General features: G+C 34.4%; 2 protein-coding genes across 2 annotated transcripts; one reads left to right on the top strand and one right to left on the bottom strand.

Moving 5' to 3' along the window:
• The first annotated feature begins 4,160 nt into the window (after positions 1-4,160).
• LOC117623275 (formin-2-like) lies at positions 4,161-6,032 on the top strand. The gene is made up of 2 exons (XM_034354185.1): positions 4,161-4,473; positions 4,575-6,032. The coding sequence occupies exons 1-2, from the start codon at positions 4,308-4,310 to the stop codon at positions 5,807-5,809; spliced, it is 1,401 nt and encodes a 466-aa protein (XP_034210076.1). The 5' UTR covers positions 4,161-4,307; the 3' UTR covers positions 5,810-6,032.
• Positions 6,033-6,256: 224 nt separating this feature from the next.
• On the bottom strand, positions 6,257-9,867 carry LOC117621970 (transcription factor HHO5-like). The gene is made up of 5 exons (XM_034352493.1): positions 9,633-9,867; positions 9,298-9,482; positions 8,983-9,193; positions 8,773-8,849; positions 6,257-6,469 (listed from the first exon to the last, which is right to left on the bottom strand). Exons 1-5 carry the CDS (start codon positions 9,865-9,867, stop codon positions 6,257-6,259), a joined length of 921 nt encoding a protein of 306 aa, XP_034208384.1.
• Between the last annotated feature and the right edge of the window lie 5,602 nt (positions 9,868-15,469).

The following is a 15,469-nucleotide window of genomic DNA, read 5'->3' as shown; positions in this document are numbered from 1 at the left end:
ACAGATTATATAGTCCCCTTCTATTGAGGGATTTATCAAATAATTTTATTTTGAGGGTGTAGGGTTCTCTGCGAAATTTTTTTCAACGATCCAAACGATCTATTTTTCACATCTTCATTCAGCGATCATCCTTGCAAAAAATCACACAAATTGAAAATCATTAAGACATCTAATTGAGACCAATAAAATCAATGAACACGGTGCTTCAAGAAAGTACTTAAATTTCAATAATTTAATTAAGTGGTCAAATGATATCGGATTCAAGTGATTTTTTTATAGAGATGATATATATTTGTACTTCTAACCAATATAATAGGCCCCCATCATTTCGGTTCTGTGTGAAGCACATACATAAATAAACACAACATCTTCAACCTGTGTTGTTGATAGTGTAACGCTTCAGACTCATGAAATTTTGTGGTTACTCCACTTGTCTTGTGAACCAACTATTCTCTTTAGTGTTTACGCCAACAAAGAAACAAACTCAATAAATTTAAGTAGACAAATAACCAGCAAAGCAAAAATTAAGGGGCCTCTTTTTATCTACCTCACAGTCACAATCACAATATTTACCTTATTTTTGGATTGTTTGGTGGTAGGAAATGAACCTACATTCACTTCTTCTAGTTTGCAGTTGACTGGTTTTTGCATGAGTGAAATAAAGAAACTATTGATGGGCAAGGCTATAAAATTTGAAAGAAAAAAAAAACTAAAAGTTCATTTTTCATTCCTCAAAACAACCAGAAAGAAACAAAATTATAATGATTGCTGTGGAGAATATTTATATCAGTTTTTAGTTATAAGCCCCAGCAATTGATATAAAAGGCAACCTACATCAACTCATTCTTAGAGTTAGAGTTGCTCAGAGGCAATAGAAGCTTTAAAATGTCTTGGTTTTCTCTTTTTTATCAGTACTCTCTCACTAAGTACTCCCTCATGAAGCTAGCCATGAGAAGAAGCACCCATCTGCAGTTGTTTTTTATGACAAGCATCGTTGATTGTTCTTTCTTTCTTCTTCTTTTTTTTTGTTTTGTTTTGTTTTGTTTTTGTTTTTATTTTTAGTTTTTGCATACAGATGATAGTTGTGATTATTTTGCATTATTTCTTCGAATCTGCAAACTGGCCAATATAGTTTGCGCTGTATCACATTGTTTTGTTCTGCAAATGGTACCACTCCAGTCCAATATACAAACTTGCAGCTGGGTTTATTTATGTTATGTTTTCCTATTTAGATCGGTGTACTAGATACTAAGTTATATCATATTTTGATAAGTGTTTAAATTAAGTTGTACCTTGAGGCCCAAAATCTAGTGAAATAAGGAAGGGTTTTGAGGCCTACTAAGGGGTCCTATTTATTTCCATTTATGCGTGAACCGATCTGGTGGACTTGGAAGATTAGTCAAGTCGGCTCTCGGTGATGAGTAGAGACGACTTGACCTAGCCCTATATAAGCTTAAGGCCCTGCTCTCATTAGACACGTTCTTTAAACCTATTCTCATCATAAAGAGCAAATTCTGAGAGAGAGCAGAAATCTTGAGCCGTTCCTATTCTTGCTAGGATTGCTGCTGCTACGGATTGGATGAGTTTAGAAGCTGTGTACTCAAAGAAAATGGCTCCAGGTATGTCTTCATGTCTTTATACGTATTACAATTTTGTGTGAAAGATCTTGTTTGTGCATAAAGAAATCTAACAATTTAATCTATGGTTTTGTTCTACAAATATTATGCTGTTTTAGAAACCAATGATTTCATGGACAGATGGCTCATCAAGTACTTTCTTTCTCCATATCAAGCATTTAGACTGGAATAAATACAAACTCAGACAGAAGAACAAACAGAAATATCACATGCTGATGATGACATTATTGTACGGATGAAAATTGCTGCTATACATTATACATTCAATGTGATAAAAGAACTTCCCTGCATGAATGAGGTGTCTAATGTTATTTAATACAAAAGAAAAAATTACTGATGTTATTACAAACATACTTTTACAATGGGAAGTGTATCCACAATAAAGCTATACACTCGTCATAAATATATATCGTCCTTATACTTATGTAAGTCAAATATGAGACCTTACATTCAGTGGATGAACCTGACACTAAAAAGTTTAGTTGATTGACTACAATCTTACCCTTTGAGTTGGCAAACCTTGTTACCAATCAAACTTTGTTGTTTCAATTCAATAATAATGGACAAGCCATCAAGGATCTAATCAAGAATCTCATTGTATGTTTCAAGCTTGACGTATCCATTTGGGAATTGGTATCCCTCGGCTGAAAAACTCCACATTCAACAAGCAGACACGAAGGCCCTCAGCCCACAGGCTTAAGGTCGCCCGTGAAGTGAAGACGTGACATTGTGTTTTGGAACCCGTGAAGGACAAAGAGATGTTTTGTACATCATAGAATTAGACAAAAACATCCCCCTTTCTTTTTTAACTTTTAACATGCATTATCTCTTGCACTGTGTAAAAGAAAATTTGGTGTTACATTTCAATTTCCTCACAAGATAACAGTGAAACAGTGGCTTGTGGTTGGCGTGGAGATAACCTTGGATTGTCAGGAACCGCCTTATTAGATTGTCAAATTTGTCAAAAATTGTGGCCCACGGACAAAGAATGAAACGGTGCAAGTTTGTGGGATTGTTAGCAGCTCAATGCAAAACTGTGGGGAACGTGAAGACAATCTGTCAATTTCCAATGCAAGGATGTAATTATCATAATTCTGGAGTTTGTGCCTTTGTGGTGTGACTGGTGTCTCTTTTGTCAGTAGTAGAAGTTCTTGTTTTTCTTTTTCACCCAAAATGCTATGCATTTGATGGACAGTAAAAAATGTGGAAAATTGAATTTTAAAAAGAAAAAAAAAACAGACTGTTGGGATGGAAGGATATTGATGCAAAAGGAATCTGTATGCAACATCAACACATGGGAGTGTCTTATAAGCCTACAGAGTACAGAGATTTCTGAGTTGGCTTGAAATTGCTCAAATACTTGGAAGTTGTAGCTTCTTTGTTTTGAGTTTGGATCATTGCATGCCATATGCATTGTCCATTTTCTGCTCAAATAAGTCTCTCAAAAATTCCCAATAGTCACTCCCACAATCATTGTACCATGTAGATTGGTAGTTTTTGAACCAAACCAATTATTGAATATACATCTGTGCTCAAATGACTTATAATTGCTGACGATGTCTAAACTTTGTCGTTTTTTTTTTTTTGGGACATTTTGGAAAATGCCAAAGGAGAGAGAAATATTTTGAAAAGAAGCCAAAATGAACAAAAATACCCTTATTATTTTTGAATTTTCAAAGGAATCATTTATATTTACATGTCTTTTGGTTTGAAAGTTGAGGAATTTTTATGTTTTTTTTGAAAATTTTTTGACTTTTTTCAAAAGCGAAAGTCTTTTTGTGGCTAAAATCTAAATTTATTATAATTTTTTTTGTCAGAAAACTTTGTGTCAAATGACTGAGGAAAAGACTCTTCGGTTGCAATCACTTGACTGTTTACTTTACCTATTTATGGATCACCTGCACTGAAAAGACTTGTTAAAAACAGTTAGAAAATTTAAAGCAAATTGTAATAAATGAATCTAATGATTATCATAACATTCTGAACCAAAAAGCCTTATTAATAAGATTCTGATCCATACATTGAGTTGTAAACTTTGTTTGGTACTTGGGGAGTCTTTCAATTTGCACAGATATATATATATATATATATATTACTGAGAGCAGCTCAGAGTAGGCGCCCATCATTTTGTTTCTGTGAAGAACATACATAAATAAACCCAACAACATCTTCAACCTGTGTTGTTGATAGTGTACAGCTTCGGACTCATGAAATTTATGGTTACTCCACTTGTCTCGTGAACCAACGGGGACCCAACTATTCTCTTTAGTATTCTTACACCAAACAAAGAAACAAACTCAATAAATGTAAGTGAACAAAGCAAAAGTTAGGGGCCTCTTTATATCTACCTCACAATCACAGTATTAACCTTCTTTTTTGGATTGTTTGGTGGTAGGAAATGAACCTACATTCACTTCTTCTAGTTTGCAGTTGACTGGTTTTTGCATGAGTGAAATAAATTACCTTGATGGCCCAGCAGGCTATAAAATTTGAAGAAAAAAGTTCATTTTTTATGCCTCAAAACAACCAGAAAGAAACAAAAAAAGTGTATAATGAATGCTGTAGAGAATATTTATATCAGCTATAAGCCTCAGGAATTTATATAAAAAGGCAACCTACATCTACTCATTCTTAGAGTTAGAGTTGCTCAGAGGCAATAGATGCTCTAAAATGTCTTGGTTTTTTACAGTACTCTTTTTGATCAGTGCTCTCTCACTAAGTACTCCCTCAGAAGCTAGCCATGAGAAGAAGACCCCATCTGCAGTTGTTGTAGGCACTGTCTACTGTGACACATGTTTCCAAGCAGAATTCTCACATGCCAGCCACTTCATTTCAGGTTCATTTCAAATTTTCCAACAACAACTCAATCAAAAAGTGCTTTTTATACTGTGAATTTTGGGTTCAGTTAACTTATTTTTCAACTTATTTTTTCTGCAGGGGCTTCTGTTGGTGTTGAATGCAAAGATGGGAGTTCAAAACCAAGTTTCCAGACAGAAGTGAAAACAGATAGCCATGGAGTGTTCAGAGTTCAACTGCCTTTCTCTGTTAGCAAGCATGTCAAGAAAATTGAAGGGTGTTCTGTGAAATTAATCAGCAGCAGTGAACCATATTGTGCTGTGGCCTCAACAGCCACTTCATCTTCACTGCATCTCAAGTCAAGAAAGCAAGGAACACACATTTTCTCAGCTGGGTTCTTCACCTTTAAGCCTCTAAAGCAGCCAAGCCTATGTAACCAAAAACCAAGCATTCAAAACTCCAAGGAATTCAGTTCTCAGAAATTCTCATTTCCTCCAACTGATGAGCTCACATTTCCACCACCAACTCAAAACCCCACAATACCTGATCTTCCATCTCTTCCTACACTCCCTTATCTTCCACCATTGCCACTACTTCCTCCTCTCCCTCCCCTTCCAGGACTTCCAGGAATTCCAGGAATTCCAGTTTTACCCCCCATTCCTGGTAAAACTACAGAGGCGGGGCAACTAACTCAAAACTCCACAATACCTGATCTTTCTCCTCTTCCTACAGTCCCTTTTCTTCCACCATTGCCACAACTTCCTCCTCTCCCTCCCCTTCCAGGAATTCCAGGAATTCCAGTTTTACCCCCCATTCCTGGTAAAACTACAGAGGCAGGGCAACTAACTCAAAACTCCACAATACCTGATCTTTCTCCTCTTCCTACAGTCCCTTTTCTTCCACCATTGCCACAACTTCCTCCTCTCCCTCCCCTTCCAGGACTTCCAGGAATTCCAGGAATTCCAGTTTTACCCCCCATTCCTGGTAAAACTACAGAGGCAGGGCAACTAACTGATAAAAAAGTAGCCCACCCAGATACTTTCTTCCCAGCAAACCCATTTCAGCCACCATCAATTTTGCCTCCAAATCCACTTGTGCCACAGCCAACTCCACTTATCCCCAATCCATTTCAGCCTCCACCAGCACCATTAATTCCCAATTTGCCCCCAATACCAGGTTTTACTCCACCAGCAGGCCCAACACCATTGATTCCCAACTTGCCACCTATACCTGGTTTTACTCCATCACCATCACCACCACCACCATCTTTCCCATTCCTCCCTCCATTACCATTCCCACTCCCATCTATACCTCGCATCCCTGGAATCCCACCTGCTTTTTCTTCTTCTTCTTCAAAGCAAACTACTTCTCCTTGATATTAAACAGAAGTGATTTAACTATATAAATCATGTTTAATTAACTCTCAAATAATGTCTTTCACATGTTGGTTAAGTTTGTATGTATAAATTCTTGTATGGGTTGTGCAATTATCAGAAGCATATGTAGTAGGGCTTGTAAGTTTATACTTCGTAAGGAGCATGTAGTCGACACAGAATTATTGTACTTGGAATAAAGCTATGGTTCTCATCATCTGACAAACTTCATTTACTTGTAAAAAGTCCCAATGTATTATGAGATTTTGTGCAACTGTTTGCATTAATTATGAGCTCCCTTTGTAGAATTATACAGCTACAATGCACATGAAATTAAACAACTTTTGAGACCCAAAAAGAAAAATAAGAAGAAGAAATTATAAACAACTTTGAAGCTCTTATTATTTCCTGAATCCTAATCATGCTATACATGCCATCATAGATGCATAACTAAGCATCACCTAACCAGGTTCTCTTTGATTTTCTCATTTCTGGCTCTGCATTTCCCCTGCTGCTAGAGCCACCTCCACCATTCCCTGCACTTTCGAGCTGCTGCTGAGAAGCGCTAGGGTTCCAAAAGTCCCTGAAGTAAAACGGGACTTTCCTCTTATAACTTTTGGCAGAAGCTGCTGGTTTGACGCCCAAGCTGTTGAGCCTGTACTTCTGCAAAACACACACACAGTTGAGACTTGTCCATCAGCACCACTAAATCATCAACATCAACATCAAATTCTAGCAAATACTCATAAAATTAGTGCTTAAATAATTAATATGAGAGCTCAAATTAAATTGCATGTGAAATAAATGAGTGGTTTCAACTTTCATTCATAAAGAGCAGCAGGGAAAGAACTTTGTTTGGGGATTGGGCTTAAATGACCCTGTTGGTTTGTTTTGCAGTCACACTGTTTCATGAGGCCCGTTAAGTTTTTTGTTGGTCCCTTTTGTAATATTCTAAAGGTATTTGGTACGGCACCATAATTTCAAGTTTCTCGAGCGCATATATATTTAGCAAATATATTACGTACACTCATTAAGCTTAGCATCAATTCAGAATTGCTATACCTATAGCACTTGGAACAAATATCATCCCTATGAAGCTATACCAACATTTTAGATAGGGAAGATGATCAGAATGGGGCATGTATATGGATACTACAATACCCTCATACGCGCATGTATACTCATGGCTAAATTTATCATAAGATCATTGGCCCATTAAGTAATTTAATCACCAGAATCTTTCATGAGCCTGAGAAAATGCACATAAATTGCACATGTGAGGATGTTCAATCAAGATATCATTGTCACTAAACTAATATGATGCCTAAAATCTCTTATGCGTATGTGCGTATGAGAAAAATCCCCTGTATATAATTTGAGCATTGGAAGATCTACTATTAAGATTTATTGTTACTAAAATGATCCAATGACTAGATTTTCTCATGCGCTTGAGAAAAATCCCCTGAATATATTGAGCGCAAATCCTGTATCTAATTTCAGCATTGGAAATGACCAATGAGAAAAATACCATGTATGTAACTTGAGCTGAAAGATCTACTATTAAGATATCATTGCTACTAAAATGATCCAATAACTAGATTTTCTCATATGCTTGAGAAAGATCCCCTGTATATAATTTAGCATTGGAAGACATACTATTAAGTTATTACTGCTACTAAAATGACCCATGAGAAAAAATATACCTTGTATGTAACTTGAGCAATGGAAGATATACTATTAAGATATCATTGCTACTAAAGTGATCCAATGAATAGATTTTCTCATGCACTTGAGAAAGGTCCTCTGTATATGTTGAGTATAAATCCCCTGTATATAATTTGAGCATTGAAAGACATACTATTAAGTTATTACTGCTACTAAAATGACCCATGAGACAAATACCCTATATGTAACTTGAGCATTGGAAGATGTACTATTAAGATATCATTGCCACTAAAATGATCAAATGAATAGATTTTCTCATGAGCTTGAGAAAGATCCCCTGCATATGTTGAGCATAACTCCCTGTATATAATTTGAGCAGTGGAAGACATACTAATTATCACTGCTACTAAAATGACCCATGAGAAAAAAAACATATACCTTGTATATAACTTGAGTATTGGAAGATATACTATTACGATATCATTGCTACTAAAATGATATCCAATGAATAGATTGTCTCATGCGCTTGAGAAAGATCCCCTGAACATGTTGAGCATAAATCTCATGTATAAAATTTGAGCATTGGAAAACATACTATTAAGTTATCACTGCTACTAAAATGACCCATGAGAAAAATACCATGTATGTAACTTGAGCATTGGAAGATCTACTATTAAGATATTGCTACTAAAATGATCCAATTGAATAGATTTTCTCATGCGCTTGAGAAAGATCTCCCATGTATATGTTGAGCATAAATATCTTGTATAGAATTTGAGCATTGGAAAATCTACTATTAAGTAGTTATCACTGCTACTAAAATGATCAATGAGAAAAATATAACTTCAACATTAGAAAATCTACTATTAAGATATCATTGCTTTTAAAATGATCCAATGAATAGATTTTCTCGTGCGCTTGAGAAAGATCCCCTATATATTAAGACATCATTGCTACTCAAGTGATCCAACGCATGAGAAATATCTCATTTTTAATGTGTATAGAGGAGGATCTATCATTAAGATGTCATTGCAACTAAATTGATCCAATCTAAAGATTCTGTTATGCACGCAATGACCAAAAATTAACAACTAAAGACTAACATGAGTTTATCGCCTTTCCCTTAATATAAATATGCTAGTTAAGGAGAATCACAATTGATAAATAATCTCATAAAAATATGTACAGTTCGGAATAAAGCAGCCAACCAAATGTATAGATTCTCATCAGTTCGGATAATAACAAGTCTGTCTTTGTAAGGTAATATTCTTATGATTCACAAATCACAATTCAAAGCCAACCTGCAGGTGACTCTTCACTTGGTCGTTCGTAAGCCCCTCGACCTGCATGGCCTCCCTAATTTGTTTTGGAGTTGCTTCTGCTCAAAAAGGCAAATGTAATAAACAAACAATATATTGGCATCAAGCCTCAAATAATATTATATTCGGAATATGTTGAAAATATATACCCAAAAACCTAGATCCCACCCAAAATGATTCAAATATTCTCACCTGCAGGACCTCCCAGCATGCTCAAGACCTCCACAAACTTTGTGTGGAGCTCTTGCGTCCAGCTTAACCTGCTGTGTTTCCACATAGGCGGAGGTACCTCTGGCTGTGGTTGTGGATCTGGTTCTGGCTCTAGCTCCAGTTCTGAACCGCTTGCCTCCATGTTAAGATCACATGGGAAAGGCCTCCTGGGACTTGGCTCCATGAGGATCGGCTAATGTGTCAAATCAAATCAAATAATTATTTACCAAAACACAAGAGGGAAAAATATTTTAAAAAATAAGAGAAACTGAATTTTTGCATGTCTATGCCACCTACCTTATGGTCATGACTTGTATGATCTTGGTTGCGAGGCCTAGGGTTAAACGGAGGTGATGAGCTCTTATATTTTCGGAACGCACTCCGCCGTTCTACTGGATCCTCACATGAGCCTCTATTCTTACATGCATCGAACTGATCTTGACCACTCAACTTCTCAATTTCGTTATTGAATGTTTGTATAGCTATATATGATCACAACCAAGAAAAAACATCAGTCAAAAATAAAAAATAAAATAAACCATTAGAGGTAAATCAACATAGATGAAACCCTTCAACAATTTTCTTAGAGAGAAAAAAAGAAAAATAAATAAATGGGGGTAGCTATAGCTCACCATCCAACAACAGAAGAACACACTGGGGTAGGTCTCTTTTAAATTCCTCTACTCTGTGGAGCTCTTCTTGGTGTTTTAGAAGATACTCATTCAAAACAGACAATTTGTGTGGAACATTATCTATACTTGCCAGATCACTGAATAAGTGATTGAGTGATTTTGGGACATAAGAGGGCTTTAGACTCAGTGCAAGATCAAGAGAATTTAGCTCAAGAGGATTTGAAGTTGAACCCATTTTTGTCTCTCTAAAGGCTCACTCTCTAAGCTTAGCTAGCTAGCTTTGTATCTTTCTCTCAGATCTTGGTTGTTTGGTGGAGACGAGGACAGTGAGGGTTGGTATATAAAGAGAGAGTGAGAGTATAGGGAGGAGAGAAAATTGAAGAGCAGAATTCAATTTGAATGCTCTAACAAAAAATAAAAAATTTAAAAATTTTAAAAAAAAAAAAAAAGAGTGTAAATAGAAATCCCAACAAGACAACTTAGATTACATAATGACAGATTCTCTCATACACTCCCTCAGATTTTTGACAACCAAGCTCCAATTATCTTTTATGCATTATTAAAGAAAAAAATTAAATAAAAAAAATTAAAGGAATATAGTCTGAGTCTAGACGCCGCGTATTATCTGTCCATATATATTTCTTTTTTTCTTTCCTTTTTGGCCAAATTTCCAAAACCAGAAATTAAATACAGTGTGAGGGGTGAGGCCATTCTTCTCTGCAAATACTGGCCTTAATGCTTTCAGTGTCTCTTTGTTGGATGCTAGAATCTGTCATAATTTTGACAGTTCATATTCTCATCATGCATGGCTGACCTTTCTCTCTTTTGTTGATGTCAGCTAGAAAATTCATAAATTCCAACCAATTCCTCAACTCTATATTCTGCATGTGTCTTCTAAGTTGTTGCAAGTACAGACAAACATAAACAGTCTAAAAATTATGTATTGTATATTGAGAGTTTTAATAAAATAAAATAAAAATTATTACCATGAAATAATTTGGTAAAAATTCTAATTTGGAAAATGGTTGCCAATTTACCATCTATCTACACATTTCTTCCAAAAGAATATTTATGTCCATATATATTGATATATAAATTTAGAAAAAATTCGACAGGAGATTTTTCCTAAATTATATTGGATCCCATATCATTTTCCAAGAAGGAGCTAAATAATATCTAATATCTGGCAATTAACGAATACATATATACTAGCCTTTTCGCACGCGCTTTTGCGCTTCCGTGCTTGGGAGAAGTTTTTTTTTAAAAAAAATTTAATTTATTTTAGAATTAGAAAAGATATGGGTAGTTGTGTTCCGTCTATTATCTGATTTTTCTTTTTATTTTAATTTTTTTAATATGAAAAAGTGTGAATTTACCATATTATATCCTCATTTAATTAAGAGTGCTGCTATTTCCACTCATCTGTCTTATTTTTTCACTCACCTTATCTTCACACTCACGATATAAATTTTAAAAAACACAATCCCATTTTTCCACCCATCAATATTCCTAAAATACCCTTTTAATTATTACCTCATCCTCTCTCTACTCACGTCTTCTCTCACTCTGACGGCCCACACATCTCTCTCATTTTTGCTGTATCTTATTTTCCATCTCTCACACTTTATTTCTCTCTGTCTCTCTTGTTTACTATACACCTCTCTCTGCCTCAATGAAAACCACACCATCTCTCAAATTAAACTTCCTCTGGTACAACAAGACTTGTCCTTCTTCATCAAATATTTCACCATGTATTTCACACTTTTCATCACATCTTCATGCAAAATATCCCCCACCAAATCACTGCATTCCTCAAAAACCAACGACTCATTAACCCCAAAAGCCTTCTTCACCTTCTCATACCTCAAAAAAATTCTCAGCCAAACTGGTTTTTGTAAGGAATGTTCTTTGTGTAATCAACAGAGCCTAAATCGTAGAATTGTTGATTCATCCCCAAGTTTTCAGATTTTTAATTAGTTTAAGAAAAAAAATCAGAGTCCAAGAAATACTCATCTCCCAATACTTTAAGTAATCGTAAAGATCTTAGAAATTCTGTTCAAATAGGATTTCCTTATTTTTTCGCCAAAACTGTTCCCTTCAACATTGATTCTCTTGTTGTTTTCTTCTTCATAAACAATTTGATTGAATGAATAGAAAAGAGAAGAAAATTATTTGAGAATTAAGTTCTGAGCACTGAAAAGTCATAAGAGGAATCATGAGCAAGGAGTCGTAGTTTTCTTGTGTTTTTTTTCTTTCTATCAAACGATAGGGTTCGTGAGAACTTGAGAAGTCTACGTCTTTTTTTTCTTCTCTATTTTTTTTTTTCTTAAGTCCTTTTAAGTCATTTTACAGTATGGTTAAATTTGTCTTTAAAAGTTTAAATATTTGGTGGGAAAATAGGCAGGTGGGTGGAAATAGCAGCACTCTAATTAATAGTTTCAATTCTTAATGTTTGCATTAACCAATAACATTTTCTGGTATTTTGAATGTTTTATTATTCTCTGCTTTTTGCTTTATATATATATATGTAGATACCACTATATAACATTTGGAGAAATTGGTGTTTTGCAATTTCTGTTTTGTCATTACTGAAAATAGGGTTGAGGAAATTGGGTTGGGTAGTCTTCTCATTCATGAATCATGAGTCATGAATGCATGAAGGGAAACGCTTTTCTTTTCTTTTTCTTGTTTTTGTTCTTTTTTTAAAATTTCACAGGCATATTTAGCCACGTTGAGTATCTCTTCAAGGTCGTTGCTCTGTCAGAGTTGTCATCCTTGTCCACCCCTTCTTAAGGAGATTCCTTTCATAAAAAGAGAAATACCTCTATCTAGAGCCACCTGTGTCCATAGCAATTACCATAATATATACCCATTAATGCATTTTTGCATGGAGATAATAGAGGGCATATATGTAATTTTGAAATTGGCCGAAAAACATGCTAGGAAGCATCTTCTTGACTTTTTTTAATATTATTATTTTTTACACATGCGCTATTGGGGGAGGGATATTCGAATACAAGACCTTAGATGCCAGTAATTACTTAATAATCACTTAAGCTACAAATTTCTTACATATTTTTAATTAAATTTAAAATACTTGGAGTTCAACACCATCTGATCTAATATTAACGCTCAATAGAGGGTTGTTTTTTATCTCAGGGGATGAGGGGATTCAAAACCTGTGATCACTTTAAAAATTAAGGGAGCAAGTATTTTTGCTAACCACCCCTAAGCATTATCAAAAGATGAATTTGATTTTGAGATGTGTGCTTTATATTAAATCACACTCATCTAATATCAATGAATGAGATGGTAATCCTCACTCACAATCAAATGCCCTCCAAAATTAAGAACAAAAAATAACAATGAAATCAAAAAGCTAGTTGGTGAATGCATATCCGACAGCTTAGTGATAATCAAAATTCTTACTTCTGAATAAAAGCATTATACTAGAAGCATAAATTCTAAAAGGATTCAAATCATAATGCAAAAAATACTGAAGACATCATAAAAATAAGGCTTTTTATCATAAATTGTCCATGAGATTCACAAAATTATCACCTTTCGTCCTTAAGGTCTGTGTTTATACCTGAAATGTCCTTGGATCCACAAAAGAAAAATGACGTGGCAATAACACATTAGGGTGATGATTGGGCCCAAAAGGAAGAAAGGCCCAAAATCAACGACCGTATCATAGTAGGCTCGGCCTAGACTGCGGGTTCAGCTCAAAGAATAAGATTGTCAAGCCCAATATCATTTTCTCAATAAATAGTAATTAATTATTTTAAATTATTTTGTGCAATTTTCAAACCTAATTTCATTTAAATTTACAAAAACGAAAAAAATAAATTGCTTATTCTCGTTTGGGTGTCTTAATTAAATTTCTCTAAAGCCCAAGAGCCCCAAGGCCCAAGTCTTTGATTAATATAATATAATTATTATTAATCTGGGCCAAATCCAAAGCCGAGCCTATAGCCAAGCCCATTACCCCAACTCTCCAGTGTTAACCACACTTACCAAACCATCGTAGTGCTTTGTTTATAAAGACCTTTATAGGATTGTGGATTTTCAATGTGGGGTGCTCACAAAGGGCACCTCAAAAGAATATCTTGAAAGTATAGCCGCGTGACTGTACTCCGAATAATAGAATATTTTAAAAGTCCAGCAACGCAGCTATACCCTTTAAGTAGCTCTCTGTTTAATTACTTTGATTAGTAGTTATGTTTTACTTGGTGAATATTAAAGGGAAAAATAAAAATAAAAAATTGAATTACTATTTATTAAGTAATATAACTCATGAAGTTAATTGATAAATTTAAGACTAATTATTCACTAAATAAATAATAATTATAATAGAATTACTAATTTTACTAATTAAATAAGGCAAATATATTATTTAATTACTAACGATAAAATTTTTAAAAATTAATTAACATAAACATCCTAAATTTATATATATATATATATATTTTAAAGACCTCTCTCAACGAAATTTCGTCGGCACAGGTATTTTCGTCGGGGGAAACTTAATCCGGCAAATTTTGCCGGCATAGATCTATGCCGACGAAATTTCATAGGGAGAAGTGTTCATGTTTTTTTTTTAAAAAAAATTTTAATTTTTAAAAATATAAAATTAGTTTCTTTACTTTTTCTTTTGGCTAACTTCCTTAATTTAATATATGTAATTAAGTAATACCTTATCCTTTTTGAATTACTTTAATTAGTAATTGTGTTTTAATTCTTATTTTTTAGTGAATATTTAAATATGTTACTTATTTCATAAATTGCTCAATAAATAGTAATTAATTATTTTAAATTATTTTGTGCAAATTTCTACGCATACCCGAAACATGGCTATTCAACGCATGCCCAAGAAGTGTCCATTCAACGCATTCCCTAGAAGTGCCCATGACGTGCCCAAGAAATTCTCAAGGCAGCTTGCTTCGACATCTATCCACAACACCACCTGTGCACATCTTGCTTCGACATCTGTCATCAACATGGCTATAGGAGGCTTGTCGAACAGGGTGCACACATGTGCCATGACAAAAACATCAAAGTAAAATTAACAAGTGAAAACATTTATAAAAAATACATATTTATAAAATATTTATAAATTATTTATTAAAAAAAAAAAAAAAAAACCCAAGTGTGCCCTCTCTGTGACTTGAACCCTAGACCCTGAAGTTAATAATTAAAACAAAAACCAGCCCATCTAATATGAAAAATTTCAAAACTGTTGCTCGTTATATGTACTTGAACACCACTCTCCATTCTATATTGCTACTGTAATACAGCTTTTTGACCCATAAAAAATGAGTCCGCCCATCACTTACTGATTCCTATGTTCAAAATTGAAGTTTTGTTTGCATGACATTAAGAAAATGTAAGGAAAATATGTATGTGCTGTTACATTGGGAAGATGTAATCCAGTTTTACAGTAGAAAACAGCGTTTTTTTGGGGGTCTGGAGAACTCAAGCCGCTCCAAGTGACTTGGGACGTTCTAGATCTCGAAAAGATGCATGAAATAAAAAATTGCTCAATAAATAGTAATTAATTATTTTAAATTATTTTGTGCAATTTTCAAACCTAATTTCATTCAAATTTAAATTGAAAGGATATGTCAACAACGAAAAAAATAAATTGCTTATTCTCGTTTGGGTGTCTTAATTAAATTTCTCCAAAGCCCAAGAGCCCCAAGACCTAAGTCTTTGATTAATATAATATAATTATTATTAATCACAGCCAAATCCAAAGCCGTGCCCATTACCCCAACTCTCCAATGTTAACCACACTTACCAAACCATCATAGAGGTTTGTTTATAAAGACCTTTAT

Source organism: Prunus dulcis, chromosome 3 (assembly GCF_902201215.1).
Source record: "Prunus dulcis chromosome 3, ALMONDv2, whole genome shotgun sequence".
NCBI classification, from domain to species: domain Eukaryota; kingdom Viridiplantae; phylum Streptophyta; class Magnoliopsida; order Rosales; family Rosaceae; genus Prunus; species Prunus dulcis.
Note: the sequence above shows the minus strand (reverse complement) of the source record. Positions and strands in the feature narration are given on the sequence as shown.